Source organism: Lottia gigantea, assembly GCF_000327385.1.
Source record: "Lottia gigantea unplaced genomic scaffold LOTGIsca_14, whole genome shotgun sequence".
In the NCBI taxonomy this organism is placed as follows: domain Eukaryota; kingdom Metazoa; phylum Mollusca; class Gastropoda; family Lottiidae; genus Lottia; species Lottia gigantea.
Genome location: NW_008707617.1, coordinates 2,660,845 through 2,676,667, shown reverse-complemented (window position 1 = coordinate 2,676,667; position 15,823 = coordinate 2,660,845). Strand labels below are relative to the sequence as shown.

The following is a 15,823-nucleotide window of genomic DNA, read 5'->3' as shown; positions in this document are numbered from 1 at the left end:
GTGTATTTAACTAACTAGTTAAATAGATTGAATAAAATAGTTGTTAATTATAAAGTCTTAATATATACGGGAGCTAGGACGCTAGATTGTTTATCCTTTTGAAGGTCCTTAGAATTCACTGGAGAATGTGGAAACGTTTGGTTTCTGCTACGAAATTCTGATAACGCCCTTCGAAGGCGGCCTTTTTCTGCCAGTGAAATTTTTAAACCTGCCACGTCTTCCTCAAAATTATCAGCCAGGTTTACTAAAGCAGCATAGGTATGCAATTCCTCTGATTTAAGAGCTTCCATAAGTGTCACAGATAAACAGTTTGATTGGATAAATTCTGAGAAAGAAAATAAATCCGACATCTTTTTAAAAGAATTATTTAACCGCGTGTTATACTTCTGCTAGCGATGACGACGTTCTTGTTAAAACGAAAGTAGATCTGCACGTGCAAAGCAAACCAAATGACGTAACTATATTCTGTTTCAAATACAAACATATTATGTTCTGTTCTAACAATCTGAACAATCACATACTTTAACAATATTCTAATTAACTACATATTAATAAATCAATCTGTCACATAAATATTATGTGTGAAAACAGGCATAGTAAGGGTCTTTCATTAAAAATGAGTAACTTACCACTTTTTGTTTAGCAGACGAAACCTGCAAATTAATCAGCCAGGTGCTAAAAAGGAAATTCCCACTTTCCCCCAATAAATATATATATAGTATCAGAACAATGTTGCAAATACAGGCTAATACCAATATAAACATAACGATTATGGAGTCAGATGTCACTTTTCTGTTATGTTGCCAAATTGGCAACAAATTATAATAAAGGGTTAATGGTGCACCTGTACAAAACATTTTGAAAGCGGCACACTGGGCTAGTGAAAATACGTTTACCAGCTTCTATTTGAAGAATGTACCTACATCAGAAGCATCATTTGCACATTCTTCTATTTTACTAGCCTCCAGACAAAAGAGATGATTTGTTCTTGTTCAAGTGGGTAGTAGCGATATTTTTTTTTCTTTGGATGTCTTAGTCTTGGGACTTTAAAGGCTTTCCACCACCTTTTGCTACAAATTCTTGAATTTGCAAAAAGTTAAGATGCAGGTAGGTATAGATAGTGATATAAACTGAGGGGTTTCTCTTGTAAAACCCTTATTTATGAGATATCTATACCTACCTGCATCAGTTCCGCCTCCTCACCTTCAGCCTTTAATATATATATTCTGTATGAGAAAGATCCTCAAATAAACTGATGGACGAAAGTAGTTAGTGGCTGAGGGAGGTGACTCGTAGGAAAGTTTCATCGGGCGTTCGATGTGCCGTTCCGCGAATAGTGCAAATAGTTAAGATGCAGGTAGGTATAGATATCTCATAAACAGGGGTTTTACAAGAGAAAACCCTCAATTTCCAACTATTGTTTTAGCAAATTAATTTTTTTTTTAATTTTTTCGATGTTTTTTAAGGGTTTTGGAATATCAGCCTCAAAACAGTACTGATAATCTTAGAATGTCTTGCGTTGATAAAATTGTGCTCTTTTGTAAGATTACATTGAGAAGAAACCCGTTTCCTTCCTAGAAATTTCAACGCCAAAAAGTCACAAATTTGGATGAAAATGTGCCTCTGTAAAAGCTAATTTTGAAGACATAATAATGTATGCTTATGTTCATATTTTTTATCAAAGCAAAGACATTTAAAGACTAACAATACTATTTTGAGGCGGATATTCATATTCTGTTCTAATAACAGTACTAATGCTGGGCGTGTTACGACATTCAGGTACATATGGCGATGGTCTATTGCAATTACATTGATGTAAATACTTTTCTGCATCTCTAAATGCAAATATGCGAAAGTGCGTGTAGTTTAAAGTATATTAGCTAAGAATAAGAGAATGTATGTCAAATTAATAAAGATCAATTTTGATGAAATTCGGATAAGAAATAAGAAAGTTGGTAATGCGCATGCGCACTACGTAAATTCGATATACCATCAAATTTAGAATCTGATTATACACATACATACTAAGTTTGGGGAAATTTTGATAAGAAATAAGAAAGTTGGAAAATTAGGTGAGGGTATACCTTTTAGATGCTTCCGTCAGCTCAGATTACAATATAACATGGTTCAATCCATCCCAGAGCTTATTCATATATTATAACTGGACATAAAACATATTAAACAAATATAAAACGGTGTGTGTATTTAAGAAGAAAATCTGGCATTTTGATTTCAATTAGAGTTGACCTGTTAGAAGGCTTTAAAGACGCAAACTCAACTTTTAGTGACACCCATAGAACCGGAACCAAGTATATTCTTTGGAACCAATTCAAAGAATGTTGAAAAAAATGACCAGTTAAATCAGCAAGGTACGTGTTCAAGTTTGAAAACTTTGTACATTAAAGACTTTGTTTCACACAATAAGCTTATACCAAATGACCCCGACGAAAACGAATTAGTTTCCGCTTCTGGAGGAGGGACAACACTCTTCATGCGACAAAGTGCTAAAGTAAAACCCGAACAAGTAACTGTTCCGCAATGGATCAGCGCTAATATGAGAATTCTCAAATCATTAATGGAAAGGGGTGATATAAGTTCTATGGGTGACGTATTAGACTACATGCAATACACAGAAGAAATCGGTGAATACTTTCAAATATATTCAACACCTTCAGTCATGCTCTTTGATCATAGATACCGTGAACGACAGTCTAAAGAGAAATTTCGATGGGCCACTCCCGATTTCCACGGAGTTAATTTCTTTTTACGACCTACAAATCGACCCTCATTAGGAAATAACAAGTCTGTAGTATCTGTACATATACCAAAAGACTCCAAAGGACAAAATATCTGTAGAGATTATCAAACTGAATCAGGCTGTCGTCGTAGGTTCTGTAAATTCAGTCATGTGTTTACAAGTGAGGGATGTCGTCAAAACCACCCTAAATATCTCCATAAACTAATTACTAAAGGAAATAGTGCCATATCGCAATAGCCACCAATGATAACAAGCCCTTTAACTAATTGTTGAAATTTTTGGGAATCTGAACTAAGAAAAGATCGTGATAAAAACTTTATTTATTCGTGACGGCTTTAAAATCATAAGTGATACGGTTATTTTGAATGCAGAATTTGGAAACCACAAAAGCTCTTTGATTAACAGATCAAAAACCGAAGAGACCATTTTATCAGAAATACGACAAAATAACTATATAATTTGTTAAGAAAAACCAAAAATTATTAGCGCCTTGGGAGCCATACCCAAACCTAACAGTGACAATATTAGGCTAATACACGACGCATCTCGCCCTTTCGGAAAATCCCTCAATTCTTACGCCTTTTCCACAAAAACTAAATACACGTCTTTAGACCAGGTATGCTCGGTGTTAAAACACCAGGGGTTTTGTGCAAAGTTAGACTTATCACATGCGTACAGATCGGTTCCAGTACATCCTTCGAATTTTTGTGCTACTGGGCTTAAATGGGTATTTTCCGGGACGACACATCCAACCTCCATGTATGATAGTAGATTATGTTTCGGTGCCTCCACAGCCCCCGCAATTTTTCAACGTATCACTGACAGCATCACCCGAATGCTCAAACGGAGGGGATTTAAAAACGTTTTCGTTTATTTGGATGATTTCATTGTTGTGGCTGACACTTATGAAGATTGTTTGGCGGCTTATAACTACCTGATCAGCGTCATAGAACTATCTGGATTTACTATTAATTGGTCTAAGACTTTTCCGCCTGCATAAACAATAGTTTTCCTTGGAGTTTCCATTGATTCTATCGCAATGACAATATCTATCCCTGAATGTAAGGTTTGAGATATTAAAACAGAGTTGTCTTGTTGGTTAACCAAGAAATCAGTCCCGAAACGCCAACTCCAACATTTAATAGGGAAACTCAACTGGGCTGCAAAGTTGATACGGGCGTCTAGATCCTTTTATTCGTAGGTTAATAGAGCTAATGTGTACGTTAAGACGTCCCTCACATGTACGCCTACATAGTGCTGTTAAAGAGGATATCATCTGGCTAAAAAAGGCGTGTGGTGACTTTAACGGTACTGTTTTAATAGCCGGACATTCCTGCTCATCATCAATATCATTTTGCTCGGACGCCTGTACCAATGGCGGGGCGGCTTTCCATAACGGAAATTGGTTCTATGTGAATTGGGAGTTAGATTATCCCGAATTCAAAGACATTCACATCAATCTAGAAGAACTTTTAACTGTCTTGATAGCATTCAGGAAGTGGTCCTTAATATGGGAAAACAAGTGTGTGACAGTATATACAGACAACCAGGTATTATGTACAGCCTAAAAAGGGCACACTTCGCAATTCGGTTGGACTAATGTTTCTACGTGAACTATATTCTATCTTGGCAACCCTAAATATCACAATATGTGCCAAGTATATATCTACTAAAGACAACGTTGTCGCGGACACTTTGTCTCGGTTGGATCAGGAAAATTTCGCCCTGGTCGCAGCGAAAATATTGTTGGACTATAACCAGTATCTTTTATATCCCTCTTTTTACCTTGCAAACTGTATGTCTTACCCTTGTGCCCTTTTCATTTCACAGGCACATTATCAGCTCAGGAACGATATCTTGACCAGGATGTGCGCAATTTTAGATTAGCAATTTATGCAGTCAACCAAGGCAACATACAGATCGCACTTAAAGAGTTATCTCAGGTTTTGCCTATTCTTTGGCTATGAACCAATTCCATGTTCAACTAGTACTATATTACGCTACATTGCTTACTCTAGCATTTGTGGATATATTAATATTATTAGATTACTTCATATAGAAGCTAATTTGGATAACCCTTTAGATAATTTTCAGATCAAATCCTTATTAAAAGGTGTCAATAGACTCATTGGTAAACCTCGGAAATCCAAACTACCTATTACACCAGATATCCTGCGCAAGATGTACAATAAATTAGACTTATCTACCCCTTTTAATTTAACTTTTTGGGCTGCTGCTTTGTTAGCTTTTTATTCTTTCTTACGTAAATCCTCTTTGGTACCCAAATGTGTAAAATCGTTTAATCGCAACAGTAATTTAACCCGTTCGTCTGTTACTTTTACAGAAGAAGGATTTACTTTAGAAGTAAAACATACCAAAACTTTGCAAAATCATGAACGTGTTTTGTTAATTCCTATTTTGTATAATAATGATAATGGATCCTTGTGTCCAGTTAGGGCTCTAAAAAATATGTTTTCAGCAACCAGTGGTAGTCTTTCAGAGAATGCACCTTTATTTTTAAGTAGGAAAGTCTGTTAAGATGCTTACGCATAATACATTTGTTGCAGCTTTAAAACACACCTTATCTGCTTGTGGGTATGATGCATCTCAATATTCTGGACACTCTTTCCGTAGAGGGGGAGCCTCCCATGCCTTCGCCTGTACTATTCCTGCGGAATTGATTAAACTGCATGGTGATTGGAAATCTAATGCCTACTTGAGATACATTAATATCCCCATGGACCTAAGGTTTTCTATGATGAAGGTTTTCGGTAAAAATATGTAATTAATAGTGTTTGGGAGGTTTGGAAGAATTGTGCATTAATATCGATATATGTATTGCCCAAGTTGAATTGATATTTTATAGTGTGCAAATAAAATATCCGGATCTCCCAAACCCGTGTTTTTGTTATTCTTTGATTGAGAATTAAGTGACAGATTGATTTATTAATACGTAGTTAATTAGAATATTGTTAAAGTATGTGATTGTTCAGATTGTTAGAACAGAGCATAATATGTTTGTATTTGAAACAGAATATAGTTACGTCATTTGGTTTGCTTTGCACGTGCAGATCTACTTTCGTTTTTACAAGAACGTCGTCATCGCTAGCAGAAGTATAACACGCGGTTAAATAATCCCCCCCCCCCCCCCCACCCTTTCTAACCCTTATGTTTTGTATTTGCATATGTATATCAAATAATATTATTTGCATTTTGTTTGAGGAATTGTGCATTAATATCGATATATGTATTGCCCAAGTTGTATTGATATTTTATAGTGTGCAAATAAAATATCCGGATCTCCCAAACCCGTGTTTTTGTTATTCTTTGATTGAGAATTAATGGGCTTCTGCAGTAGGGATTTGGAACCGAAATCAAATTAATTTTGTAGATTTTTCATAACATTAAAATTTTGGTAGGTAAAAAAATTACAAAATAGTTGTTGCCAATTGGCAACAAAGCTATGCAGGATATTCAATTTATGGAAACGTGCAGGTAAGGAACCTCTTCATATCAAACATGTTATTTTATGTATTATAAATGTTTTGGGATTAAAACAGATTGGTTGAGATACATGTTAGGTGATTCTTTATTACTCTATTATTTCTGCAGTGAGATTTTATTGCTTCAGAATTCAAAAGCATGTCGGAAGAAGAGAAGTCATGCAGTTTTATTGCCCGGGCATTTTATGGTCGAAAACGGAAAGCCACAAAGACCATACTTCTACCAGATAACTCAGATGATGAAGTTGAAAGTGATAGCGAAGCTGACGAAGATCAAGTTGATGCAGATTTTCTTCCAGAGGCGCAATCAGATGATGATAATGACCAGGATGATTTGTATGATGATGAGCCTGCTGGGGATATTGAATCTACTACATCCAAGCAAAAAAAGACACAACTTGTTAACAAATGGACTTGGACCAAGATCAAATTGATTCCTGGTGAAATTGGCAAGGATGTACAATTTACTACAAGGGATGATGAATTAACTCCACTGCAGTATTTTAAAACACTTTTTGATGATGAAGTTATAGATTATATTGTAGATCAAACTAACTTGTATTTTGTACAAAGATCAGGTATTTCCGTAAATATGACCAAAAAAGAAATTGAATGTTTTGTATCAATATTGCTATATATAGGTTTTGTAACATGTCCATGTTATTTAGATTATTGGTCATATGAAACCAGATTTGCACCAATTGCTGACGGTATGTCATTGAAATTATTTCAGAAATTAAGAAGGAATATTCATTTTAACAACAATTCTATGGCAGAAACCTCGACAGATCGTTATTTTAAAGTTCGCCCCATCATGAACAAAGTGCGCACTAATTTTTTGGCCATAGAACCCGAAGTCCAATTCTCTATAGATGAGATGATGATTCCTTACAAGACAAACGCGCTGGGAATTTGAGGCAATATATCAAAAGTAAACCCAAAAAGTAGGGTTTCAATTTTTTTTACGCGTGCTGGTGTATCGGGTATGATTTATAATTTCATAGCATACGCTGGATAAAGCACATTTTGATAATAATTGCTTTAATGCAGAGGAATTGCAATTAGGTCATGGTGGTCAAGTTGTAATTTTCCCTATGCCGATCAATAGCAGATCCTCAAAATTCCAAGGTTTATTTTGACAATTACTTTACCAGCTTTGAATTAATTAAATACCTAAAAGTTAATTACGAAATTTATTGTATTGGCACGTTGCGTGCCAACAGGAAAAGAAAATTATCTATAACAGATGACAAGGTACTTATGAAAAAGGGTCGTGGCAGTTATGACTATAGGACTGACCAAGCAAATGGCATCACGGTCGTAAAATGGTACGACAACAAAGTCGTAACACTTGCCAGTTCGTATGCTGGGGTGGAACCAGTTACTACAGTGGAAAGGTACAGTAAAGTTTCAAAATCTACCGAAAAAGTACCTGCACCAAACATTATCAAGCAATATAATGTTCATATGGGTGGGGTTGACCTTGCAGATATGCTAGTTTCCCTGTACAGAACCGGTCTGAAAACAAAGCGCTGGTATCTCAGGGTATTTGGTCAACTTCTTGACGTGTGTGAACAATGCATGGCTCCTGTACAGGAGAGATCACAATAAAAACACATATATGAGTCTGAAGAAGTTTAGGGGACAAATTGCATTTGGACTGCAATTTGCGGGCAAGGTTCCAAGAAGAGGCAGGCCTTTCCTAGAAGTCTAAAATAAGACGTTTTGTAGTCCCCAGACCCTTAGCATATAGCAGATATGACCAGGTCGCACATTGGCCTGTGCATGAAAATGACAAGGGAAGATGTCGTCTCTGTCCAACCGGGTATTCGCAATACAGATGTTCAAAGTGTCGCACATATCTCTGTCTTAACAAAGACAGGAATTGTTTTATGTCTTTTCATACCAAGTAATGTGATGACTTTCTAGTTTTGTGGTTAATGCTCAATGATAGCCTCCTACATGTGTCTTCATGCATCATTTATGCATATATTTATACCCTATCTTGAAAGAATGAATTTTAAAATGAATCTGATGGGCTTGATTCATTGTCTAATTAAACTTGATATACCATGTATTTTCAGTATTTCATCAATTTTAACGAATTAAAACTTATTAATATCTATGCCTTACTTTTTTCATTTAGTTTGTTTTGGGGATGATTTGCGAAAATTCTTTCCCTAAATTGCAAATGATGCCAAATTTCAACAATTCAGAGAAGGATGGGGTGGGGCAAAAAAAAAAAATTTTCTCGCATTTTTGATGTCCTATAAGTATACTATATGCCAAAAATTTGAATTTTTCAATGATAAAAACATGTCTTGCCAAATAAAGGGTTTTAAAGAGTGCCCATGATGTAGATAATCTTCTTATATCGTGAGCTCGATAATGCGATAATTCTTTATCAGACGCATCGTAAACATACTTAAAAAGACTAACTATCCATCTTGAAATTGAATTCTTGGAAGCACCCTTATGAAAACCTTCTTGGTATTCTTGGTAAGTAATAAAAGCTAAGATTCTTCAGACCGAAGACATCTTGTTCGTTTAATGTACTGTTTCAATGCTCGACAAAAGCAGAGTAACAAATCTTTAGGATCTGCAGCCAGATTATCGAAATTGGGTATAAATATAGGATCCTTTATCTATCTTCCCTATTCTTTGTGTTTTCGCCAAAAACCTCATGTTTGGCAATAATCTAATGCCTGATCTTTCTATACGAAAGTAAGAATCATCTAAACTCAGGGCTTGAAATTCACTAACTCTAGATGCAGTGGCCAAGGCCACAAGGAAAACTGCCTTCCATGTCAAAAACTTCAAGCTTATAGAAGACAAAGGTTCAAAAGGCGTTCTTCACATAGACTCCAAAGTACTAATGGTAAATCCCAATTAGGAAGGAACAGGTAGTGATGAATTAAAAATTCCCTTTATCAACTTAGATAAATCAGAGTTTGTAGGGACTGTACCATCTCTATTATCCTTAAAACCTTTATGAAATGAAGCAATGGCTGAACGATATCCCATTAAGGTATTATATTGACATTTGACATGGGAGCTATTAGAATCAGAATACAATTTTCTGATTTCACCTTGGCTATGACTTTTGGAACCAACACTGGTGGGGGAAAGGCATAAGCGCTCATTCCCTCCCACAGAATCGACAGAAATTCGTAAGCCCACGTTTGAGGGTGTGGGTACGGAGAACAAAACACTGGAAGCTGAGTATTTTGATTGGTTGCAAAAAGATCTATGTTGGGATGACCCATGTGATCGAATATCATTCTCACTACTTGACGGTGTAGACAGGCTCCTCGAGACAGGCTGTCTGCTAGAACATTCCTCTGATCAGGAATGTGGGCTGCAGAAACGGTAATGCCCTGATCCATACACCGATGGAGCATTTCCCAAACAAGCATACACAACTCTGGAGATGGAGTGCCTCCCTGTTTGTTGATGTAGGCTACTACTGTGGAGTTGTCTGTGTGTACCAAGACATGTTTCTCCTTGAATAAATGAAGGAAGTGCTGAAGAGCTTTGAAAACTGCTTACAGTTATAGCCAATTGGTGTGTTTCTGCCTCTCTAAGAAGTCCTAAACTCCTGAACCCTTCTTGTGTGTGCCCCCCATCCAAAGCAACTGGCATCTGTTCACACTGACACCTGAACAGGATTGCCTGACAATGGAATGCCGCGGAAAAGGGTTTCACGGTTTGTCCACCACTGAAGATGAGTGCCTAAATTGGGGGTTATAAATATCTGATTCAGATGGCTCTCAGCGTGTGGTCTCCATTGAGCTAGAAGACAGAATTGAATTGGTCTCATATATATCCTCGCCCAAGGCACCAGTTCTATACAAGCAGCCATGAGTCCCAGCAAGCGCAAAAAAACATGGGCCTGTATTCGGAAGCTCTTCATGAACAATAAGATTATTTCTTTGAGTGAGTTGAAGCGATCCTCTGTCGGGTAAATTACCCCTTGGAGATTGAATGTTGCTCCAAGATATTCTATCTTCTGACAAGGAGTCAGAACAGATTTCTTGTAATTGATTAGAAGGCCTAGACTGTGTAGCAATTTCATTGTATATTCTACGCTCTCTGTTAGAATCTGACGCTGAGCGGCTCTCATTAACCAATCGTCCAGGTAAAGAAATAAAAAAAACTCTTCCTATGACTGCCATCACCTTCGTAAATACCCGAGGGGCTATGGCTAGACCAAAGGGCACTGTCGAGAACTGGAAATGGGCCCCGTTGACACAGAACCTTAGATACTGCCTGTGAGGAGGGTAGATCGGAATGTGCAGATATGCATCTGTTAGATCCAAGGATGCCACCCAATCGTTGGGTTCTAGGGCTTGTATAACGGAGCCTAGAGTTTCCATTTTGAAATGAGGTACATTTAGGTAAAGGTTTAGATATTTCAGGTTTAGAATTGGACGGAGTCCCCCGTCCTTCCTTAGTACTACGAAGAAGGTGCTGTAATATCCCAGACCTACTTGGTCTGACAGAACTAGCTCTATAGCAGATTTTGCTAACAAAGCCTTTACTTCTCCTAAAATAACTGAACGCTTTGTCAAATCCTGTAAAGGAGTATGCCTTACTCCGGTCCATGGAGGGTTTTTGTGAAAACATAGACGAAGTCCCTCTTGAACTACGTTTAAGACCCACTGATCTGTGGTGATCTCTTGCCAACTTGGATGAAATAAAGAAACCAGACCTGGAGGTATGAAACCAATTCTAAACTCTTTTGAACATTTACTTCTTCCGAAACCGCTGACCCCTCCCCCGTGATGAGGGAAATCCTGGCGTTTAAATCTATACTCTCTCTTATTTTTAGAGTACCAGCATTATGAGAGTAATTGTCAGAAGACTCATTCCTTCTTCTACCATTTAAAGACCAGGAAGATGATTTAGAGGAATTTTAATGGTGGCGCCTCTCTCCTCTTAAAAAATGACTTATTAGCATTAGATTTAAAATGAACGTTACTCTGCGAATTCTGTCCACTAGTATTCAGAAGGAGGTGTTGAGTCTCCTTAGCATCACGAATGTTTTCAGCACTGTAACAATTCAAAGAATTTTCGACTAAACAACTCAGAACCAATAAAGGGCTGATATAACAATCTATCCTCTGTCGTCTAAATGAAAATTCATTCAAATATATAGAACGTCTAGCTAATATGGAAGTGGTAATGATCCAAGAAGTGACATCTGCCATGGACCTGAAAATATCAATCATAGCCCGAAGAGCCTCAGTCCTTAAATCATCATCATTTGGCAACTTATCAAGATATGAAACCATAAGAGATCCGTAAGAAATCTCCCTCAGTAAAAGGCGAGCCTCTGAGTCAATCTTAACAAAGTCGCCATTTCTTGCTCTGGCCTGTTAATTTTGTAATTTAACTCTCTTTCCTTGACCATGAGGTGTAAGACCTGACTTAGTGGCTGATTGGGAAGACAACTCTTCTGCAATATTTTCATCTAAATGAGGGATACAACAGAACTTCTTAAAATGATCGGTAGAAACCTTGTACCGAGAGTCATCTGCGGCTTTGTATATACGAACCTTTCTCTTTCCAACCTCTGCATCTACATCATGCAGGGCATCAAGAACAGAGCCCTCTAGAGGGAGAAGGAATCTAGCCGACTTGGTGTGAGACGTGTCTAAGAGTCTACCAGTAATATAGGACTTATGCTCCTCGCCTTTCTGACACTCACCACAATCAATGTTAAGAACCAGTGCCATTTTACGTACAAAGCTATCCCAATCAGTCTCTCGAATATGAGTGTTCTGAGAATTTGAAAGTACGTCTGAGGAATTATCTGCATTTGAAACTGCAGCGAGGCTTTCAGAGGAATCTCCAATACTTAAAACGGGACCCCCGTGAACAGATTCAAAATCAGACCGAGAATTAGAGTCTGGATTTCCTCGGTTTGAACTGCCTTTATCAAAGCGTTTCTTAGCCTGTTCAGTTTGTCTCTCTGCTCGGGAAGATGGCTTACTGACCGTTTGAGTAAAATGATCGAGTTTCTTATCAACACAATCAGAGACCGCTCTGAGAAGAGATTGTAATAAACCTTGGTCCATTGGCGAAGGTTGAGTGGGCGGATTTAAAGCCAATGAAGAATGGTCATTCTTGCTCCCTTTCAAAGAGGGATCTGATCACTGAAAGCTGACAAGTGGAATATGTTCATCCCTCAAGGAGAATTCCATTTGTAGACTGGACCTACTTTGTCTAGGTTCATCACTACATGAATCCAACACAGAAGCAGTTGTTACCGTACTAGTAGGGATATTATTCTTAGATTTAGTTTTATCAATCATTTTATGAATGACTGACCATTTGTCAGAACCCCAAGACGAGCAGAATAAACACGACGATGATCGGTTACAACCACGACGAGGCCAGCATTGAGGGTGGTCATCAAATCAATCACATTCATATCCTTTCCACAATCGGAACAGGATTTAAAGTTGTCCGCAGAAGATAGGGACATGATTTCCTCACGAGAAAGAGAAATCAAGTGGTCTTATGAAACTCGTTGCTCGAAAGTGTGGCCAGCGAGAAGTCATCAAAACTTCGGCCCAGAAAATAGCTCAAGAAGTTGTCACAACTCCTGAATGTCAACAATACTTACCGATGATCACAACAAGGAAATCGGAAAAGAAAAAAGTAAGATTACTTATCCAAAACGGACTTATATCGATGAAAAATCTTCTTAGCTCACCAAACGTGACCGAGAAAGATGGCGCCCGAAAATAAACTGAGTTAGTGGCAGAGGGAGGTAACTCGTAGGAAAGTTTTATCGGGCGTTCGATGTGTCGTTCCGGGAATAGTGCAAATAGTTAAGATGCAGGTAAGGTATAGATAGTGATATAAACATGATTTTACAGAGGGAAATTTTCAGTTTCGAAAAGTCAGTTTCACCGAAAATTAATGGATGTGTTTATTTCAATTATAAAATTTCCAAACATTACATTTCTATTAACCCCAAGACATTTCAAGACAGATAACATGTAATTGAAAATTTATAATATTTTCGATAGGCCTACTTGTTAATGAGAGAAAATAAATTCAATTTTGGGCTTACTGTCTTCAGAAGGTAGTAATAATATATAAGATGATATGCAATAATGTGACATAACGCTTCGACCGGAGATGTCTTTTTCAAACATATTTAGGGCAATATGGTAGGTAACAAGATACCTAACAAAATAATAACTACTTAAAGAATATACCCCGAATGTGCTTGCATATAAATAATCATCGATATCGCTTAAGTTTTTTGAACATTGAAATGAATGGCGAGTGTTTGAGTAGATGTTATTGTTTGTGTAATCTGTACTTTAAGTAGGTTAATGGATATAAGAATACATTTGATGTTAAAGAAATAAAATGAAATGAATGGAGTTTTACGTCAACTTTTCTGCACCATGTGGGCTAATGAAGACGGCAACGCCATGCAAGGTGCAGTGAGGGAAATTTTGCCAGGACAGTGGCATTAGCCTGCTCTTTTTCGATTTCCAACTGCCGAGGGATCTTTAACGTGCATAGCCTGTAGTTTGATGTTAAAAATAGGCTACTACTGTTGTATTTATTTTTTGTACTAGTAATAAAATTACAATTCAAGAATTAAAGTTGTTTTTATAACAATACGTATTACTTTCATTAAAAGTACTTAATTAATAGCAAGAATTCTACATCGTTAAAAAGTGCTTATACTCCACAAAATTTTAAACTGATGTGTAATTTCGATCCATAGAGCAAAAAACTGGTATGCAAGTGTTGACTTACAGTGTACCTGCATCAAACCTATCACAATTAACAAAACAACTATGAAATTAAATATAAAGCCTTAAAACATGTTCATTAAATAGGGCGTGCTTCGATAATTAATCGATTACATAATCGCTTATGCCTCTCCGATTATTTCGATTAATCGATTATTTTTTCTTCCGATTGCCCATCACTATTGATAGCTGAAGGACAATTCAGGTAATAACTTTTCACAAATTTACTACGTTCGTTCTTGAGGATTTGGCATTTGAAAATGTAATGGAAATCATCGCCTACTTCATCTTCATTGCAGAGAAAGCAAATTTTTTTCTAGTTTATTTATGTAAAACCCCGGCTTCAATTGGAAGTCTATGACTTCGACAACTAAATTTACTAAAGTATTGTCTGTACTTCAGAGGTAAATCAATTAGGTAATGTTCAAAGTTGAACGGGGATTTAAATATCTGATAATTTAAGCATTTGCTTGAATTATGTACAGTGTTACTCCATTTTTGCTGATATTGATCCTTTAGCCTTAGCAGTAAAAATTGTTTCAACCACTTAACATTAATATCACAGGCTTGGGTGTCCCAAATATAAGACAACCCGGCACTGTCTAAAGTGCCTTTTATGTAGTTCAATCATGTATGATGTATACAGAGCGTCAACAGTTCACAAGCGCTTATAGATCTAGGACCAGTTATAAGATTATACCAGTAATTAACCATTCTATCCTATTATATAAATTTGCAAAGGATATACACCAAGCTCACCATAGACCATGACATTTGGGGTAGAAGTTTTAACATTCAGTAAATATTTACAAAATCTCAGTTGAAGTCTTTCTAACAGTTTGTTATCAGTGGATTCCCATATTTCGCAACCATACAGGGCAATAGGTACTACAAGGCAATTGAACACATGCATCTGTGTATCTACATCGAGATTTAATTTAAGATCTTTTTGTAATAGTGAAAACATTGCTGAAGATGCTTTGCTATGAAGTTTTTTCTTGGCCTTGACAAAAGAACCGTTAAAATTAAAAAGTATACCAAGATAAGCATATTCATGAACGGTTTCTATTTCAACATATCCATACGTAATTTTAGGTGTATTCCTTATTTCGGAAATACAATAGTTTTAGTTTTTGTTGAATTAATTTCTAGTGTGTACAATATTCTAACATGGAGTTGAACGCAGCTTGTAATTCTAATTCACTTTCTCAGAACAGGACAGTGCCATCCGCATACAAGATAGCAAATAGTGTAATAAATACACCTAAAGAAAAAGAAAATAAATACACCTAAAGAAAAAGAAAAAAGATTGCGGATTGATAGAAGGTGTGTGCAAGTGCTCTACAAAAATTAAGATTTTTATCATCAAACAGCCTTAAATAAGTGAATTGATTATGGATAAATGATCTCTAGGATCTCTAAAATGGAATGAAAATTTACTTCTTCCGAAATCACTGACCCCTCCCCCGTGATGAGGGAAAATCCTGACGTTTAAATCTATCCTCTCTCTTATTTTTAGAGTGAGTACCAGCATTATGAGAGTAATTGTCGGGAGACTCATTCCTTCTTCTACCATTTGAAGACCAGGAAGATGATTTAGAGGAATTTTCCATAGGTGGTGCCTCTCTCCTCTTAACAAATGACTTATTAGCATTAGATTAAAAATGAACGTTACTCTGCGAATTCTGTCCACTAGTATTCAGAAGGAGGTGTTGAGTCTCCTTAGCATCACGAATGTTTTCAACACTGTAACAATTCAAAGAATTTTCCACTAAACA

At 36.7% G+C, this 15,823-nt stretch overlaps 3 protein-coding genes across 3 annotated transcripts; 2 read left to right on the top strand and 1 right to left on the bottom strand.

The window, feature by feature from the left end:
* Positions 1-2,491: 2,491 nt before the first annotated feature.
* On the top strand, positions 2,492-2,995 carry LOTGIDRAFT_157539 (hypothetical protein; the record flags this gene model as incomplete). Its single annotated transcript, XM_009049749.1, has 1 exon — positions 2,492-2,995. The coding sequence occupies one exon, from the start codon at positions 2,492-2,494 to the stop codon at positions 2,993-2,995; it is 504 nt and encodes a 167-aa protein (XP_009047997.1).
* A 3,405-nt stretch (positions 2,996-6,400) lies between these two features.
* On the top strand, positions 6,401-8,362 carry LOTGIDRAFT_157538 (hypothetical protein; the record flags this gene model as incomplete). Its single annotated transcript, XM_009049748.1, has 2 exons — positions 6,401-6,839; positions 8,346-8,362. The coding sequence occupies 2 exons, from the start codon at positions 6,401-6,403 to the stop codon at positions 8,360-8,362; spliced, it is 456 nt and encodes a 151-aa protein (XP_009047996.1).
* A 3,277-nt stretch (positions 8,363-11,639) lies between these two features.
* On the bottom strand, positions 11,640-12,341 carry LOTGIDRAFT_157537 (hypothetical protein; the record flags this gene model as incomplete). The annotated part of the gene is made up of 1 exon (XM_009049747.1): positions 11,640-12,341. One exon carries the CDS (start codon positions 12,339-12,341, stop codon positions 11,640-11,642), a length of 702 nt encoding a protein of 233 aa, XP_009047995.1.
* Between the last annotated feature and the right edge of the window lie 3,482 nt (positions 12,342-15,823).